This window comes from Microcaecilia unicolor, chromosome 3 (assembly GCF_901765095.1).
Source record: "Microcaecilia unicolor chromosome 3, aMicUni1.1, whole genome shotgun sequence".
NCBI lineage: Eukaryota > Metazoa > Chordata > Amphibia > Gymnophiona > Siphonopidae > Microcaecilia > Microcaecilia unicolor.
This window is the reverse complement of record NC_044033.1, coordinates 527,458,672-527,478,822: the sequence shown is the minus strand read 5'-3', so window position 1 is coordinate 527,478,822 and position 20,151 is coordinate 527,458,672. Positions and strand designations below refer to the sequence as shown.

Here is a 20,151-nt window from a genome sequence, read left to right as displayed (position 1 = left end):
AGACACAGACTCTCTGTGAGACTGAGTGTATGAGACCAAGAGAGTGTGTGAGTGATTGTGTGACACATAGAGAGTGAATGTGATAGTGTGTGAGAGACAGTGTGTGAGAGTGAGAGAGAGTGTGTGTGTGACAGAGATACCTCCCTCCCCCTCTCTGGTGTCAGCCCCCCCTCTCTCTGGTGTCAGCCCCACCCCTCTCGCTCTGGTGTCTGAGCGTTACTGTGCAGGACGCTGAGCTCTGGCTGTGCTTCAAGGAACTGACCAATCCTATTTAATAGAATGCACCTCCAACATTCTGAAGCCGAGAAACCTCATGTGGTTGGTCACTTCTGCTTGTGACGAACCCGGAAGTACGTGATGTCAATTCAGGAGATGGATACAGAGAGCAGGAATGCCTCAGCCATGCAGTCAGCTTCAGAATGTTGGAGGTGCCTTTTATTATATAGGAAAGGAACTGACCAATCCTATTTAATAGAATGCACCTCCAACATTCTGAAGCCCAGAAACCTCGTGTGGTTGGTCACTTCTGCTTGTGACGAACCCGGAAGTACGTGATGTCATTTCAGGAGATGGATACAGAGAGCAGGAATGCCTCAGCCATGCAGTCAGCTTCAGAATGTTGGAGGTTTCTTTTATTATATAGGAAAGGAACTGACCAATCCTATTTAATAGAATGCACCTCCAACATTCTGAAGCCGAGAAACCTCATGTGGTTGGTCACTTCTGCTTGTGACGAACCCGGAAGTACGTGATGTCAATTCAGGAGATGGATACAGAGAGCAGGAATGCCTCAGCCATGCAGTCAGCTTCAGAATGTTGGAGGTGCCTTTTATTATATAGGAAAGGAACTGACCAATCCTATTTAATAGAATGCACCTCCAACATTCTGAAGCCCAGAAACCTCGTGTGGTTGGTCACTTCTGCTTGTGACGAACCCGGAAGTACGTGATGTCATTTCAGGAGATGGATACAGAGAGCAGGAATGCCTCAGCCATGCAGTCAGCTTCAGAATGTTGGAGGTGCCTTTTATTATATAGGAAAGGAACTGACCAATCCTATTTAATAGAATGCACCTCCAACATTCTGAAGCCGAGAAACCTCGTGTGGTTGGTCACTTCTGCTTGTGATGAACCCGGAAGTAGGTGATGTCAATTCAGGAGATGGATACAGAGAGCAGGAATGCCTCAGCCATGCAGTCAGCTTCAGAATGTTGGAGGTGCCTTTTATTATATAGGAAAGGAACTGACCAATCCTATTTAATAGAATGCACCTCCAACATTCTGAAGCCGAGAAACCTCGTGTGGTTGGTCACTTCTGCTTGTGACGAACCCGGAAGTACGTGATGTCAATTCAGGAGATGGATACAGAGAGCAGGAATGCCTCAGCCATGCAGTCAGCTTCAGAATGTTGGAGGTGCCTTTTATTATATAGGAAAGGAACTGACCAATCCTATTTAATAGAATGCACCTCCAACATTCTGAAGCCCAGAAACCTCGTGTGGTTGGTCACTTCTGCTTGTGACGAACCCGGAAGTACGTGATGTCATTTCAGGAGATGGATACAGAGAGCAGGAATGCCTCAGCCATGCAGTCAGCTTCAGAATGTTGGAGGTTTCTTTTATTATATAGGAAAGGAACTGACCAATCCTATTTAATAGAATGCACCTCCAACATTCTGAAGCCGAGAAACCTCATGTGGTTGGTCACTTCTGCTTGTGACGAACCCGGAAGTACGTGATGTCAATTCAGGAGATGGATACAGAGAGCAGGAATGCCTCAGCCATGCAGTCAGCTTCAGAATGTTGGAGGTGCCTTTTATTATATAGGAAAGGAACTGACCAATCCTATTTAATAGAATGCACCTCCAACATTCTGAAGCCCAGAAACCTCGTGTGGTTGGTCACTTCTGCTTGTGACGAACCCGGAAGTACGTGATGTCATTTCAGGAGATGGATACAGAGAGCAGGAATGCCTCAGCCATGCAGTCAGCTTCAGAATGTTGGAGGTGCCTTTTATTATATAGGAAAGGAACTGACCAATCCTATTTAATAGAATGCACCTCCAACATTCTGAAGCCGAGAAACCTCGTGTGGTTGGTCACTTCTGCTTGTGATGAACCCGGAAGTAGGTGATGTCAATTCAGGAGATGGATACAGAGAGCAGGAATGCCTCAGCCATGCAGTCAGCTTCAGAATGTTGGAGGTGCCTTTTATTATATAGGAAAGGAACTGACCAATCCTATTTAATAGAATGCACCTCCAACATTCTGAAGCCGAGAAACCTCGTGTGGTTGGTCACTTCTGCTTGTGACGAACCCGGAAGTACGTGATGTCATTTCAGGAGATGGATACAGAGAGCAGGAATGCCTCAGCCATGCAGTCAGCTTCAGAATGTTGGAGGTGCCTTTTATTATATAGGAAAGGAACTGACCAATCCTATTTAATAGAATGCACCTCCAACATTCTGAAGCCGAGAAACCTCATGTGGTTGGTCACTTCTGCTTGTGACGAACCCGGAAGTACGTGATGTCAATTCAGGAGATGGATACAGAGAGCAGGAATGCCTCAGCCATGCAGTCAGCTTCAGAATGTTGGAGGTGCCTTTTATTATATAGGAAAGGAACTGACCAATCCTATTTAATAGAATGCACCTCCAACATTCTGAAGCCGAGAAACCTCATGTGGTTGGTCACTTCTGCTTGTGACGAACCCGGAAGTACGTGATGTCATTTCAGGAGATGGATACAGAGAGCAGGAATGCCTCAGCCATGCAGTCAGCTTCAGAATGTTGGAGGTTTCTTTTATTATATAGGAAAGGAACTGACCAATCCTATTTAATAGAATGCACCTCCAACATTCTGAAGCCGAGAAACCTCATGTGGTTGGTCACTTCTGCTTGTGACGAACCCGGAAGTACGTGATGTCAATTCAGGAGATGGATACAGAGAGCAGGAATGCCTCAGCCATGCAGTCAGCTTCAGAATGTTGGAGGTGCCTTTTATTATATAGGAAAGGAACTGACCAATCCTATTTAATAGAATGCACCTCCAACATTCTGAAGCCGAGAAACCTCGTGTGGTTGGTCACTTCTGCTTGTGACGAACCCGGAAGTACGTGATGTCATTTCAGGAGATGGATACAGAGAGCAGGAATGCCTCAGCCATGCAGTCAGCTTCAGAATGTTGGAGGTTTCTTTTATTATATAGGAAAGGAACTGACCAATCCTATTTAATAGAATGCACCTCCAACATTCTGAAGCCGAGAAACCTCATGTGGTTGGTCACTTCTGCTTGTGACGAACCCGGAAGTACGTGATGTCAATTCAGGAGATGGATACAGAGAGCAGGAATGCCTCAGCCATGCAGTCAGCTTCAGAATGTTGGAGGTGCCTTTTATTATATAGGAAAGGAACTGACCAATCCTATTTAATAGAATGCACCTCCAACATTCTGAAGCCCAGAAACCTCGTGTGGTTGGTCACTTCTGCTTGTGACGAACCCGGAAGTACGTGATGTCATTTCAGGAGATGGATACAGAGAGCAGGAATGCCTCAGCCATGCAGTCAGCTTCAGAATGTTGGAGGTTTCTTTTATTATATAGGAAAGGAACTGACCAATCCTATTTAATAGAATGCACCTCCAACATTCTGAAGCCGAGAAACCTCATGTGGTTGGTCACTTCTGCTTGTGACGAACCCGGAAGTACGTGATGTCAATTCAGGAGATGGATACAGAGAGCAGGAATGCCTCAGCCATGCAGTCAGCTTCAGAATGTTGGAGGTGCCTTTTATTATATAGGAAAGGAACTGACCAATCCTATTTAATAGAATGCACCTCCAACATTCTGAAGCCCAGAAACCTCGTGTGGTTGGTCACTTCTGCTTGTGACGAACCCGGAAGTACGTGATGTCATTTCAGGAGATGGATACAGAGAGCAGGAATGCCTCAGCCATGCAGTCAGCTTCAGAATGTTGGAGGTGCCTTTTATTATATAGGAAGTTTGGCATTAAAAAACGGGACTGACAGCAATACCTCTGGGGATAGATGATGCGGTTGTCTAAGTCAACCCCAGTTTCCAGCATGGCAGGAGGAGCAGGTTAGACGTGCCAGGCTGCCAATAAGACACATGCTCTGAATTTTTAAGTGTCCAGGAACGCTTCTGTTTATACATTACCTATGCCTTCTATGCCTCCCCAGTCTGCCGTCAGAGACTTTGCTTTTAGGAATTCCAGATTGCTTGAGGCGTTTCCTAGCTGAGCAAAGCTGAAGAGGAAGGCCACGATGTCACGGAGAGCTGCCAGAATCTGCAGGGTGTGGTACAGAGCCCTGAACATTGCCTGCAGCAGGAGACAAATAGTTAACGGGGTGCATAAATAAATATGATGAATTTTGACTGTTTAGATGCAATGCGTAAATGTACCTTATTTGAATCACTCTATCTTTCACACACTACTCCCGCTTTCCAATCTCCCCAGCCCCTCTTTCAATGGAAGATCCCCCTCCTGTGTTGATATGGTCCACATTAGGAGGAGGCGAGTAGCAGTGCTCAAGCCCATGTTTCCCCCTCCCCCCCCCCCCCCCCAAGCCTGTGCTGGCCTGAAATAATTGCATCAGCCAAACTTCAGAAGTAGGGGAGGAGGGTGTGTCTGCTCATTAGCACTGGAGGGAAAGTGGCCGGTGAAGGGATTGGGGGGGGGGGGGGGCAGGAGTAGACAGAAAAGTTACAAACTCATGAGCTGGAGAGCCATCGCTTCCTTGACCCAGCTCAGCTGCAGCTCTCCTCAGTTCTCTGGGGGCTGTGCAGTTCCAGAACTAGAACCAGAATCCAATGACATCAAAGCATCAAACTGGTGCACAAAGTGTGGTGAGATGAAGACCACATCTTCCTCGAAACCCCACACAGATATCACAGTGATATACCTGCCTATCGGAGGGTTGCCAACCTTCCGGGACTGTTCTGGAATCTCCACCTGGACCCTTTGGTGAGCAACCTGGGAGAAAACCAAGGTTCAAACAAGGTTCCAGATGCTGAATTTGAGACATATTGCTGAGCTGGTGGTCCTGTGGTTCTGAGTCTTGGTTCTACCATTTCTGTGGACTTTGTTGGAGAAGAAAACAGCTGATATCTTAAGAGAAGGAAGGGAGGGGGAGTTATGTGCAACTGACCTTTTCTGGCAGTGTCTTAAACATGATCAGCACCTCTGAAGGGTGAGGCACGAACCACAGATTCAGGAAGCATCGTCCATCTGCAGATAACACACTGCGAGGGCGCTTCTGGAAAGTTCTATATGCCAGGGAAGGAAATACAACAACTAAATTTACGTTCACTAGCAAAAGACAGGTTACTGTCCAGGTGACATAATAACTTCACCCCAGGAATTTTCTGCATCCTCCATTTGTTCGGCATCTTCTAATGTTTGCAGATCAAAGGTTCATTAATCCTTCTCATGTGGATTTCCTGACAGTATAAAACGCTGGAGTCCATATTCGGCGGGAGTTATCATAACTGCTGGCCAGATCCACCACAGATATTCAGCAGTACTGAAGGGGGAAATTAATATTGGCTACTGTTAAGACGTGTTATTTAACCGTTAACCTGGGGTTATTAGTAACTAGGACTCATTGCATAAAATGGGACCTATGGTAAAACAGAACAAGTTACTGGTAAATTAACCCATCTTAACAGTAGCCCACGTTGATAACTTCCCACTTAGTGTGAAGAGTTTCAGTCTCTGGTAACCAGAGCTGATATTGTGATGTCATAACACCTCATTCCACCAATAAGAGCCAACCTCATCAGTGATGTCACAATGCCTTGAGTGTCCTCTACTTGGCTCACTTTTATTACATACTAGGAAAAAAGGCCCGTTTCTGACACAAATGAAATGGGCGCTAGCAAGGTTTTCCTCGGAGTGTGTGTGTTTTACAGAGTGTGTGTGAGAGTGAGTGTGTGATAGAGAGTGAATGTGTGAGTGTGTGTGACAGACAGAGTGAGACTGTGTGTGAGACAATGAGAGTGTGTGGCAGGGGCCCCCCTCTCCCTCCCCAGTTCCAGGGTTTTCCCCCCTCCCTCCCTCCCAGTTGCAGGGTCAGCCCTCTCCCCCCCCCTCCCAGTTTCAGGGTCACCCCCCTCCCTCCCAGTTCCTGGGTCCACCCCCCCTCCAAGTTCCAGGGTCCGCCCCTCTCCCTCCCACCTAACCACCCTCCCAGTTCCAGGGTCGTTGCCCCCCCTCTCTCCCTCCCCCTCCAGCTACTCTGCGATGTTTAACTGCAAAATTAGGGAGCTGTGTAGTGTAACAAAACGCACCTGCAACATTGTGAAGCTGACTCCATGGCTTCACTGAAGTGAAGGGTTCGTAAGGTTCGTCAGATTCGTCAGTCTGTCAACATCTCTCTCGGCCCTGCCCTCGCGCCTGATAGGTCCGCCGCCCTCAACGTCATCACGTTTTGACGCGAGGGCGGGGCCGAGAGAGATGGTGACAGACTGACGACTCTGACGAACCTTACGAACCCTTCACTTCAGTGAAGCCACGGAGTCAGCTTCAGAACGTTGGAGGTGCTTTTTATTATAGTAGAGATAGCAGTGATTTCACGTTCTAGAGACATTTCTTTTTTCTTTTATTAAGGGGGGAAGTTAGCAATGCGGGCTATCAGTTATTTTACTGTTAATCCCAGTTATTAGTAACTAGGTCTCATTGGCTAAAATAGCAATAGTTAGTAGTAAAATAACCCATCTTAACAGTAGCCCACGTTGATAACTTCCCCCTTAGTGTGAAGAGTTTCAGTCTGTGGTAACCAGAGCTGATATTGTGATGTCATAATGCCTCATTCCACCAATAAGAGTCAACCTCATCAGTGATGCCACAAAGGCTTGATTGTCCTATGCTTGGCTCACTCTTATTACATATAGCAGTGATTTAACCAGAGCTGAGATTGTGATGTCATAATGCCTCATTCCACCAATGAGCCAAACTCATCAGTGATGTCACAATGACTTGATTGTCCTGTACTTGGCTCACTTTCATTACATATAGCAGTGATTTCCATTTCTGGAAACATTTCTTTTTTCTTTAATTAAGGGGGGGGGGGGGGGAAGTTATCAATGTGGGCTAATGTTAAGACGTGTCATTTTATTGTTAACCCAAGTTATTAGTAACTAGGTCTCACTGCATAAAACGGGACCAGTGCTAAAATAGCACGAATTGTGGTAAAATAACCCATCTGAACAGTAGCCTCTTAATCGGAGAGTGCTGCTGAATACGTGTTCTGAGGCCCCGATGATCAGAAGCAAACGCGGCCACTGGGAGGCCAATGGCGCCATACTAGTGCCTGTGTTTGCTCCCGCCTGATGATCAGAACTGGCGAGCGTGTGTAACAATACGCTACACAATAAGCATGCAAATGCATGCTAAACAGGGCATTACCTATTCCTCCCCAATGCTCAATGGGCAGTGCATCAAACATTGGCGCTCAGAGCTGGCGTTAGGGTTTGCGGAGCACTGGGGAGGAATGGGAAGCCCTGTCCAGCATGTATTTGCATGCTTGCAAGCCCCTTAACCCTAGTTTTTTCCTGGTGGCCCAGTGGCCATCTCTCTCCCCCCCACCTCTCAAACACATGGGGGTGGGGAGGGCTGGAGGTCAGGCGGACCTCCAACCCCCCCCCAACATGAGTAGCATCTCTCCTCTTCCAATGCTGCCTTCAAAATAGCGGCATCCTGTCCAGGGCTTTCCTGCTATATAAGGGAGAAACTCCAATTGGGCCACCAGGGATGTTTTTTTGGGTGTAGGAGGGCTTAGTGGGGGCTGGTGATCCACCTGCCTCCTCTGAGGTGCACCTTTAGAGAGTGGGGCAACGGGAAACCTTGGAGTAGCCAGATCCATTTGAAATGTTGATGCTTTTGGGGCAGATACAATGGTCGTGGAAGGGGAACATGCAGGTATGTCTGGTTAAGTGAAAAGTGGGCTTCAACAATCACCTTCAGTGCTGAAGCTACACTGCTGAGCTCCAAGGCAAGGAGTTCAGCACTGCGGGGAAGTATAAATCCTCTATACTGCCTCTTTTCCCTGTGATGGCAGCTTCCCTCCTCCAGTCAGAAGCACAGCTTTCTGTTCATTGCTTGCTGTGAGGTGAGGAGGAGAAACAGCTGCCATAATGATGCCAGTTTCACAGTCCTTCTGAAGGTGTATGGAGGAGTAGGCAAGACCTGGGAGGTGGTGGTGCAGGACAGTGTGACAGACGCATTATGGAGGGTCAGAGAAGCAAAGAAATATGTAGAGTTAGTACAGTAGGTAGGGGGAGAGAGACATAGGTGGCGATACAGAGAGATGTAGAAAATGGGAATAAAGGAAGCCAGGCAGGTACAATCAGGGGCGTAGCCAGACCTCACCGGGAGGGTGGGGGCCAAAGCCCGAGGTGGGGGGGGGGGGCACTGTTTAGCCACCTCCCCCGCCGCTGACCCCCCTCCCCCCGCCCGCCTGCCACTGCCGCCAATTTGGACCCCCCTGCCGAGTACAACCCTCTTGAACCCCCCTCCCACCACCAACCCTCCCCTGCCATCGCTGTCCGCCCCGCTGCCGCATGAGGTTACCTTGTTACTGGCGGGGGTCCCCAAACCCCGCCAGCCGAAGAGTCTTCTTCAGCGCCGGAGTTAGTAGACTCTGGCACCTTCGTTCAACGAAGTTCGTGTGAAGATCAGCTGTTTTTGACGCCTTACGTCCTGCAAGGGGCTACATGCACGGTGCAGGACATAAGGCGTCAAAAACAGCTGATCTTCACATGAACTTCGTTGAACGAAGGAGCCGGAGTCTACTAACTTCGGCGCTGAAGAAGATGTTTGGCTGGCAGGGTTTGGGGACCCCCGCCAGCAAACAAGGTACCTCATGCTGCGGCGGGGCGGACGGCGATGGCGGGGGAGGGTTGGTGGCGGGAGGGGGGGTTCAAGATGGTCGTCGGCAGGGGACCAGGGCTGAATCTACGGGGGCCCAGGCCCCCCCAGGCCCCACGTAGCTACGCCACTGGGTACAATAGGCTACAGAAATGGAGAGCCAGGAATTGGGGGACAGACATGGATATGGCGAGAAAGGGATTCAGTGGAGGTGAAAGAGATAGGGATGATAGCTGGAAATGAGGGGGGGGGGGGGAGAGAAGGATAACAAAAGGACAGGGAGGAGATGATAGAGAACTGAAAGAAGGAGAAATGAAGATCTCCCCCCCACCCACCCACCCACCCAACTTTGTCTCCACTGAAGTCATCAGTGAAAACTTGGGTTGTTTGCTAGATAATTTCAGGAAAAGTGAAGAATCAATGAGCATGAAGAGATAGTGCAGTACTTCGTGTGATAGGATGTTAGAAGGCCTAACTTAGGCCAGGATAGTGAACTCTGGTCTTCCAGGGCCACACACAGGTCTGATTTTCTGAATTTAGCCAACACATGCAAATACATCTCATGAATAATCATTGTGAAAAGCTTATAAACCACACCTGTTTGTGGCCCTTGAAAACTGGAGATCATCTCTTGCCCAGAGAAACGTCAGATGTATTACAGGAAAAACTTATTTTATAAAACCAGTTAGTGTCACTGACCTGGGGTCTGCCTGTAGCCCTTCAGTGGAGGAGTCTTTGTCCCCTTTCCTCTCATTGGGTTGTCCAAGCATGAAGTACATATCCCTGATAGTAGGAAAGTCGTCTAGCAATGCTCTTAGACTGGTACAGCATGCAATGATCTGCCCTCGCAAAGAATACTGGGACGCACGACTGTTAACCCTAAAGATAAGAATAGCAAATAGAAGATACAAGATATAAACAGGATCTGAAAGCAACTACGCACAGAAAACACAACATATAAAGAGCACATGGAAGGTGGCCATCCAAAGACGACACAAGGTATAAAGACCATACGGAAGGTGGCCACTCACAGAAGACACAAGATATAAAGAATACATTTATTTGGGCTTGATATGCCACAAAATAGATCCAAATAGGCAACTAAGCAGTTTACAGAAAAGTTTTTCTAGTACAAGGCAGAAGAAGATGATAGTCAGTGTAAGAGGGAAGGCCAAGAGAGGCCTTAAGAGGGGGAGGATTCAAAAGCCAGGGAAAAAATATGAGTCTTAAGAAGGACTTTAAATGAAGGAAGGGAGTGGATGAACCGAAGGGGGGGGGGGGGGGGAAGAGAGTTCCAAAGCTTTGGCCTACATAGCTGAAAGCAGAATCATGATGAGAGATCATAAGATGAAGAGTGGTAGGTGAAGGAACACACAACAGATGATCAGATGTAGAACACAGGAGGCAGGATGGGGAGTAAGGAATCTGATGCTGATGTAAGTAGACATTTGCAGAGGGGAGATGTCCTTTGAAAACTAGCATAAGGAGCTTGAAGCAGATACGGAAAGAGACAGGTAACTAGTCAGAGGAGTGCAGTGACATGGTCGAAGCAGCGTGCATGATGAACAATTTTAACTGCTGTCGATTGGATAAGTTGAAGACACTTCAAGGAGTGCAAGGGTAAACCGGCATAGAAGGAATTGCAGTAGTTGATTTTAGAAATTACCAAAGAGAGGAGAAGAGTGCGAATAGACTGAAAAGACACGAAAGAACGGATAGAACAAATACAGTGAAGAGCAAAAAAAGGAAGACAACGGAATTGATCTGTGATTTGAATGTAAGTTTACAGTCAAAACAACCCCAATGATCCTGACTGACTCGCAGAAGGAAAGAGGGTGGCGGTCAACAGTTGGAGCTGAGGGCATTGGGCAATTGTGGGTGGGAAAGAAAATAGATTTGCATTAGGGCTGATTAAGGAAAAGACCATTGTTCTTCAGCCAAGTGGAGATAGCCAACCATAGAAAACAAAAGGTATAAACACCTGAAAAGAAGCCATCCAAAAACATGAGGTATAAAGAACACATGGAAGGTGGCCACCTACAGCAGTCATAATCCAACAATTTCCAGATTAATGGACTGATTGCACTGAAGATCAAGCATTGCCAGGAAGACTTTGGAGTAAAGTAGTCCAGGGTGTGTTGCTGGGGCTTGTGATGGATTGCAGACTTCTGCTTTCCATTCCTCAGCACACAGAAGATGGTGCTGATTTTGATGAAGTACGATATTATAGACCTCTTTCATATCTCCCCTCAGCCGTCTCTTCTCTAAGCTGAAGAGCCCTAGCCGCTTTAGCCTTTCCTCATAGGGAAGTCATCCAACCCCCTTTATCATTTTTATCGCCATTCTTCCTAATAATACCTAACATTCTATTTGCCTTCTTAGCCGCTGAGCAGTGGGTTTCAACGTATCATCAACGATGACACCTAGATCCTTTCCTGGTCAGTGACTTCTAATGTGGAACCTTGCATGACATAGCTATAGTTCAGGATCATCTTTCCCACATGCATCACTTTGCACTTGCTCACATTAAACACCATCTGCCATTTGGATGACCAGTCTTGTAAGGTCCTCTTGTAATTTTTCAAAATCCTCTTGTGATTTAACAACTTTGAATAACTTTGTGTCATCCGCAAAATTAACTACCTCACTAGTTACTCCCATCTCTAGATCCTTTATAAATATGTTAAAAAGCAGCGGTCCCAGCACAGACCCCGGGGGAACCCCACTAGCTATCCTTCTCCATTGAGAATTCTGACCATTTAACCCTACTCTCTGTTTTCTATATTTTAATCAGCTTTTACTCCACAATAGAACACTACCTCCTATCCCAGGACTCTCCAATTTCCTCTGGAGTCTTTCATGAGGTACTTTTTCAAATGCCTTTTGAAAATCCAGATTCACAATTTTAACCGGCTCCCCTTTATCCACATGTTTGTTCACCCCTTCAAAGAAATGTAATAGATTGGTGAGGCAAGATTTCCCTTTACGAAATCCATGTTGGCTTTGTCTCATTAATCCATGCTTTTGAATAAGTACATAAGTACATAAGTAGTGCCATACTGGGAAAGACCAAAGGTCCATCTAGCCCAGCATCCTGTCACCGACAGTGGCCAATCCAGGTCAAGGGCACCTGGCACGCTCCCCAAACGTAAAAACATTCCAGACAAGTTATACCTAAAAATGCGGAATTTTTCCAAGTCCATTTAATAGCGGTCTATGGACTTGTCCTTTAGGAATCTATCTAACCCCTTTTTAAACTCCGTCAAGCTAACCGCCCGTACCACGTTCTCCGGCAACGAATTCCAGAGTCTAATTACACGTTGGGTGAAGAAAAATTTTCTCCGATTCGTTTTAAATTTACCACACTGTAGCTTCAACTCATGCCCTCTAGTCCTAGTATTTTTGGATAGCGTGAACAGTCGCTTCACATCCACCCGATCCATTCCACTCATTATTTTATACACTTCTATCATATCTCCCCTCAGCCGTCTCTTCTCCAAGCTGAAAGCCCTAGCCTTCTCAGCCTCTCTTCATAGGAAAGTCGTCCCATCCCCACTATCATTTTCGTCGCCCTTCGCTGTACCTTTTCCAATTCTACTATATCTTTTTTGAGATACGGAGACCAGTACTGAACAACAATACTCCAGGTGCGGTTGCACCATGGAGCGATACAACGGCATTATAACATCCGCACACCTGGACTCCATACCCTTCCTAATAACACCCAACATTCTATTCGCTTTCCTAGCCGCAGCAGCACACTGAGCAGAAGGTTTCAGCGTATCATCGACGACGACACCCAGATCCCTTTCTTGATCCGTAACTCCTAACGTGGAACCTTGCAAGACGTAGCTATAATTCGGGTTCCTCTTACCCACATGCATCACTTGCACTTGTCAACATTGAACTTCATCTGCCACTTGCACGCCCATTCTCCCAGTCTCGTAAGGTCCTCCTGTAATCGTTCACATTCCTCCTGCAACTTGACGACCCCTGAATAATTTTGTGTCATCGGCGAATTTAATTACCTCACTAGTTATTCCCATCTCTAGGTCATTTATAAATACATTAAAAAGCAACGGACCCAGCACAGACCCCTGCGGGACCCCACTAACTACCCTCCTCCACTGAGAATACTGGCCACGCAATCCTACTCTCTGCTTCCTATCTTTCAACCAGTTCTTAATCCATAATAATACCCTACCTCCGATTCCATGACTCTGCAATTTCTTCAGGAGTCTTTCGTGCGGCACTTTGTCAAACGCCTTCTGAAAATCCAGATATACAATATCAACCGGCTCCCCATTGTCCACATGTTTGCTTACCCCCTCAAAAAAATGCATTAGATTGGTGAGGCAAGACTTCCCTTCACTAAATCCGTGCTGACTTTGTCTCATCAGTCCATGTTTTTGTATATGCTCTGCAATTTTATTCTTAATAATAGCCTCCACCATCTTGCCCGGCACCGACGTCAGACTCACCGGTCTATAATTTCCCGGATCTCCTCTGGAACCCTTCTTAAAATCGGAGTAACATTGGCTACCTCCAGTCTTCCGGTACTACACTCGATTTAGGGACAGATTGCATATTTCTAACAGTAGCTCCGCAAGTTCATTTTTTAGTTCTATTAATACTCTGGGATGAATACCATCAGGTCCCGGTGATTTACTACTCTTCAGCTTGCTGAACTGACCCATTACATCCTCCAAGGTTACAGAGAATTTGTTTAGTTTCTCCGACTCCCCCCGCTTCAAATATTCTTTCCGGCACCGGTGTCCCCCCCAAATCCTCCTTGGTGAAGACCGAAGCAAAGAATTCATTTAATTTCTCCGCTACGGCTTTGTCCTCCTTGATCGCCCCTTTAACACCATTTTCGTCCAGCGGCCCAACCGACTCTTTGGCCGGTTTCCTGCTTTTAATGTATCTAAAAAAATTTTTACTATGTATTTTTTGCTTCCAACGCTAATTTCTTCTCAAAGTCCTTTTTTTGCCCTCCTTATCTCCGCTTTGCATTTGGCTTGGCATTCCTTATGATCTATCCTGTTACTTTCAGTTGGTTCTCTTCTCCACTTTCTGAAGGATTGTTTTTTGGCTCTAATGATTTCCTTTATCTTACTGTTTAGCCACGCCGGCTGACGTTTAGTCTTTTTTCCCTTTTTCTAATACGTGGAATATATTTGTCCTGAACCTCCAGGATGGTGTTTTTAAACAGCATCCACGCCTGATGCAAGTTTTTTACTCTGCGAGCTGCTCCTTTCAGTCTTTTTTTCACCATTTTTCTCATTTTGTCGTAATTACCTTTTCTATAGTTAAACGCTAGCGTACTTGATTTCCTAGTTTCACTTCCTTCAATGCCAATATCAAAACCGATCATATTATGATCACTGTTATCAAGCGGCCCTCGTATCGTTACCCCCTGCACTAGATCATGAGCACCACTAAGGACTAAGTCTAGTATTTTTCCTCTCTTGTCGGCTCCTGAACTAGCTGTTCCATGAAGCTGTCCTTGATTTCATCAAGAAATCTTATGTCCCTTGCGTGTACAGATGTTACATTAACCCAGTCTATATGCGGGTAATTGAAATCCCCATTATTATTGTGTTGCCCAGTTTGTTTGCGTCCCTGATTTCCTTTAACATTTCCGCATCCGTCTGTTCGTCCTGGCCAGGCGGACGGTAGTACACTCCTATCACTATCCTTTTCCCCTTTGCACATGGAATTTCAATCCACAGTGATTCCAAGGAGTGTTTTGTTTCCTGCAGAATTTTCAATCTATTTGATTCAAGGCTCTCGTTAATATACAATGCTACCCCTCCACCAATCCGATTCACCCTATCACTACGATATAATTTGTACCCCGGTATGACAGTGTCCCACTGGTTATCCTCCTTCCACCAGGTCTCAGAGATGCCTATTATATCTACTTTTTCATTTAGTGCAATATATTCTAACTCCCCCATCTTATTTCTTAGGCTCCTGGCATTCGCATATAGACATTTCAAACTATGTTTGTTGTTCCTAAGTACATCATGCTTAGTACTTGACAGTATTAATTGGCAATCTTTTGTCTGATTTTTATTGTTATTTAAAGATACCCGATCTACTACAATCTCTTTTGCAACCTCACTATCAGGATACTCTATCTTCCCTGTTATGGTGATATCTTTGAAAGATACCTTATCCCGAACCATGCTCTTTTGAGCGACTGTCGGCCTTCCCCCCATTTCTAGTTTAAAAGCTGCTCTATCTCCTTCTTAAACGCCGATGCCAGCAGCCTGGTCCCACTCTGGTTAAGATGGAGCCCATCCTTTCGGAATAGGCTCCCCCTTCCCCAGAATGTTGCCCAGTTCCTAACAAATCTAAAGCCCTCCTCCCTGCACCATCGTCTCATCCACGCATTGAGACTCTGGAGCTCTGCCTGTCTCTTGGGCCCTGCACGTGGCACAGGTAGCATTTCAGAAAATGCTACCCTGGAGGATCTGGATTTCAGCTTTCTACCTAAGAGCCTAAATTTTGCTTCCAGAACCTCTCTCCCACATTTTCCTATGTCATTAGTACCCACATGTACCAAGACAGCCGTCTCCTCCCCAGCACTATATAAAATCCTATCTAGGTGACGCGTGAGGTCCGCCACCTTCGCACCAGGCAGGCAAGTCACCAGGCGATCCTCACGTCCACCAGCCACCCAGCTATCTATATGCCTAATGATCGAATCACCAAGTACAACAGCTGTCCTAACCTTTCCCTCCCGGGCAACATTTGGAGATATATCCTCGGTGCGAAAGGATAATACATCCCCTGGTGGGCAGGTCCTGGCTACAGGAGTACTTCCTACTTCACCAGGGTGATGCTCTCCTTCTAGGAGACCTCCCTCCTCCAAGGTAGCACAGGGGGCTACCTGACTGGAGGTGGGACTTCTCTACAACATCCCTGTAGGTCTCCTCTATGTACCTCTCTGTCTCCCTCAGCTCCATCAAGTCTGCTACTCTAGCCTCAAGAGAACGGACACGTTCTCTGAGAGATAGGAGCTCTTTGCATCGGGCACAAACATATGACACCTCACCAATTGGGAGATAATCATACATGTGACACTCAATGCAAAAGACTGGATAGCACCCCTCTCGCTGCTGGACTGCTGACTCCATCTTAGTGTTTTTTGAGTTTTTTCCGTAATTTAAAACTTGCTAAAGTATTAAGGATATCAGCCTATCACTAACTTACAGTTCCTCCTTTAAACCCCAATCTTCAAGTTCCGAAAGCACAAGCAAAATTTGTTCACTTACCAGAGAAATATCCTCTTCTCCCAGAACTTATTAGAAGGAAAGCTTTCGCGCGCCTAATGGCGCGCGGCACCTTGAGCAGAGGCCCCGAGTGGATCGGAACAGACCTGGGAGTCACTCCGGCGAAGGCTCCGAGGATATGCAGATGAGCTGCAAGTCCTCCACGGCACCTGAGAAGGCAACCGGTGGGAGAGCTGGGCACCTCTCAACCAAGAAAAGGCTTACCAGGGGTTAGGCCGAAGCCAGCATTCCTCCCCCTGAGGGTCACCTGTAATTTTTTCTTTATAATCAAACATATTAAACAGCGAGTGACCGTACTCACTCGCAAATGCGCAGTAGAGACGTCCCTCTCTGCCCCGCCCCCGCTTCAATACGTGATGATGGGGGCGGGACAGAGAGGGAAGTCTCTACTGGCATGCTGCAGACGTTGGAACCACTCCCCCTTCCCCCCCCCCCGGAGTCGCCGCCGCCCCTCCATCTGGCCCGAGCACTGTGAACTTACATCAGCAGGCACATCAGCAAAGCTGCCATCGGGCTTCCTTCTCTGCCTTTGTCCCGCCCTCGCCGACGTTACGTCACACGAGGGCGGGACACAGGCAGAGAAGGAAGCCCGCCCCGACGGCAGCTTTGCTGATGTGCCTGCTGCTGCGTGCTGATGTAAGTTTACAGTGCTGCTCGGGCCGGGTGGAGGGGCGGCGGCGACTCTGGGGGGGGCTGGGAAACCTCCCCATTCCAAAAGTAGCCCGTTTTCACGGGCTCAATGGCTAGTAGTCTACTATTTTGTCCGGCACCGACGTCAGTCTCACCGGTCTAAAATTTCCAGGATCTCCTCTGGAACCTTTTTTTAAAAATCTGCATTAATTGTCCATCCTCCAATCTTCCGGTACCATGCTTGATTTTAAAGATAAATTACATATTACAATAGTTCTGCAAATTCATTTTTCAATTCTATTAGCACTCTGGGATGAATGCCATCCGGTCCAGGTGATTTGTTACTCTTCAATTTGTCAATTGCGCCATTACATCCTCCAGGTTTATAGAAATTTTATTTAGTTTCTCTGACTTGTCAGCTTTGAATACCATTTCTGGCACCAGTATCTCTCCCAAATCTTCCAAGGTAAAGACCAAAACAAAGAATTCATTTAATCTCTTCGCTATGGCTTTATTTATTTAGTTATCACATTTGTATCCCACCTTTTCCCACTGATAGCAGGCTTAAAGTGGCTTACAAAAATATTGTAGTAAGTTACAATGTAAGAAGTATAATTTTTCAAATTTAGCAGACTAAAAAATAACAGTTAAACAGCGATGGGCACCTAACCCTTACCGTTCAGTGAATCCAGACTGCCCCAATTTGACTACCCCTATCGGACCGACCGTTCACTTGTCTATTAGATTGTAAGCTCTTTGAGCAGGGACTGTCTCTCTTTGTTAAATTGTACAGCGCTGTGTAACCCTAGTAGCGCTCTAGAAATGTTAAGTAGTAGTAGTAGTAAGTAGGATATGAATAACAATCAGTAGTAAATATGAAAGATAAGATGTAGTTAGAGCCTATTGGATCTTATAATAGTAAGGGATAATTCTGATTATGTTGAACCTGGGGAATAAGCCTTCTTGAACAATACTGTTTTCAATGATTTCCTAAAGTTTAGGTAGTTCTGGATAGTTTTTGTTAATTTGGGTAAGGCGTTCCACAGTTGAGTGCCAATGTAAGTGAAGTTTGAGGTGTAAATTGATTTATACTTTAAGCCATTGCAGTCTGGGTAATGTAAGTTCAGATAAGATCGTGATGAACTGGTTCTGTTTCTAGGTGGTAAATCAACCAATTCAAGCATGTATTCCGGTACCTCACCGTAGATTATTCTGTGGATTAATGTACATATTTTAAAGGCTATTTGTTCTTTCATAGGGAGCCAATGCAGAATTTCTCTGAGTGGTTTTGCAATTTCAAATTTAGATTTTCCAAATATCAGTCTTGCCGTAGTATTTTGGGCCATTTGTAATTTCTTGAGCAGTTGTTCTTTGCATCCCGCATATTTAGCGTTGCAGTAATCCATCTGGCTCAAGACCATGGATTGTATCAAATTGCGGAAGACTTCACGGGGAAAGAAAGGTTTTATTCGCTTAACTCTCCACTTTGAAAAGAACATTTTCTTTGTGGTGTTGGTCACTTGAGACTCTAGTGTTAAGTATCGATCTATTGTGATCCCTAGAAGTTTCAAATTATCTTCCCTTATTAACCCTTTTACCCTTCCGTCATCTAGCCACCCAACCAATTCTTTTACAGGCTTCTTCCTTTTAATATACCTAAAAAAAATTTTACTATGTGTTTTCGCCTTCAACGCATCTTTTTTTCAAAGTCCCTCTTTGCCTTTCTTATCAGCGCTTTGCATTTGACATTCCTTATGCTGTTTCTTATTATTTTCAGTTGATTTCTTCTTCCATTTTCTGAAGGATTTTCTCTTAGCTCTTATAGCTTCCTTCATCTCACTTTTTAACCATGTTGGCTGTCGTTTGGTCTTCCTGTCGTTTGGTCTGGGCTTCCAGGATGGCACTTTTGAACAGCATCCATGCCTGAGGTAAATTTTTGACCTTTGCTGCTGCTCCTCTAAGTTTTTTTTCACCATTCTTCTCATTTTATCATAGTCTCCTTTTTGGAAGTTAAATGCTAACGTATTGGATTTCCTGTGTGTGTACTTACTCCAAAGCCGATATCAAATCTGATCATATTATGACCACTGTTATCAAGTGACCCCAGCACCATTACCTCCTGCAACAGATCATATGCTCCACTAAGGACTAGGTCTAGAATTTTTCCTTCTCTTGTCGGCTCCTGTTCCAGCTGCTCCATAAAGCAGTCCTTCATTTCATCAAGGAATTTTACCTCCCTAGCATGCCCTGATGTTACATTTACCCAGTCAATATCGGGGTAATTGAAATCACCCATTTTTATCATGTTGCCCTGTTTGTTAGCCTCCCTAATTTCTGATAAAATGTCCACATGCGTCTGTTCATCCTGGCCTGTACACTCCTAACACTATCCTTTTTACTCTTTACACATGGAATTTCGATCCATAGGGATTCCAAGTTGTGTTTTGCTTCCTGCAGAATTTTCATTCTATTTGATTCAAGGCCCTCCTTAACATACAATGCTACCCTTCCACCAATTTGATCCACCCTATCACTACGATATAATTTGTAAGCCAGTATGACAGTGTCCCACTGGTTATCCTCCTTCCACCAGGTCTCAGAAATGCCTATTATATCTAATTTTTCATTTAGTGCAATATATTCTAACTCTCCCATCTTATTTCTTAGGCTTCTGGCATTTTCATATAGACATTTTAAACTATGTTTGTTGTTCCTATTTACATCATGCTCAGTAGTTGACAGTGTTAATTTGCAATCTTTTGTCTGATTTTTATTTAAGTACACCTAATCTACTATGGTCTCTTTTGCAACCTCGCTATCAGGATACCCTATCTTCCCTGTTTTGGTGATATCTTTGAAAGATATCTTATTCCGAACCATGCATTTTTGAACAACTGTCAGCCTTCCTCCAGGTTCTAGTTTAAAAGCTGCTCTATCTTCTTTTTAAATGCCGATGCCAGCAGCCTGGTCCCACCCTGGTTAAGGAGGAGCCCATCCTTTCAGAATAGGCTCCTCCTTCCCCAGAATGTTGCCCAGTTCCTTACAAATCTAAACCCCTCCTCCCTGCATCTTCACCTCATCCACACATTGAGATTCTAAATTTGGTTTCCAGAACCTCTCTCCCACATTTTCCTATGTCATTGGTACCCAAATGAACCTCCCTAGCATTATCTAAAATCCTATCTAGGTGATGCACGAGGTCCGCCACCTTTGCACCAGGCAGTCAAGTGGCCAGGCAATGCTCACATCTACCAGCCACCCAGCTATCTACATGCCTAATAATGGAATCACCAACTACAACAGGCATCCTAACCCTACCATCTTCGGCAGATCCTGCT

At 45.8% G+C, this 20,151-nt stretch overlaps 1 protein-coding gene across 1 annotated transcript in view; it reads right to left on the bottom strand.

Moving 5' to 3' along the window:
* LOC115465264 overlaps positions 1–20,151 on the bottom strand; it is a 166,635-nt gene that overhangs the window by 71,233 nt on the left and 75,251 nt on the right. The window contains exons 19-21 of the mRNA XM_030195666.1: positions 9,582–9,761; positions 5,164–5,281; positions 4,172–4,334 (exon numbers count right to left, since the gene is read on the bottom strand). Of these exons, the coding sequence (XP_030051526.1) occupies positions 4,172–4,334; positions 5,164–5,281; positions 9,582–9,761 (461 nt within the window). The remainder of the gene's footprint in view (positions 1–4,171; positions 4,335–5,163; positions 5,282–9,581; positions 9,762–20,151) is intronic.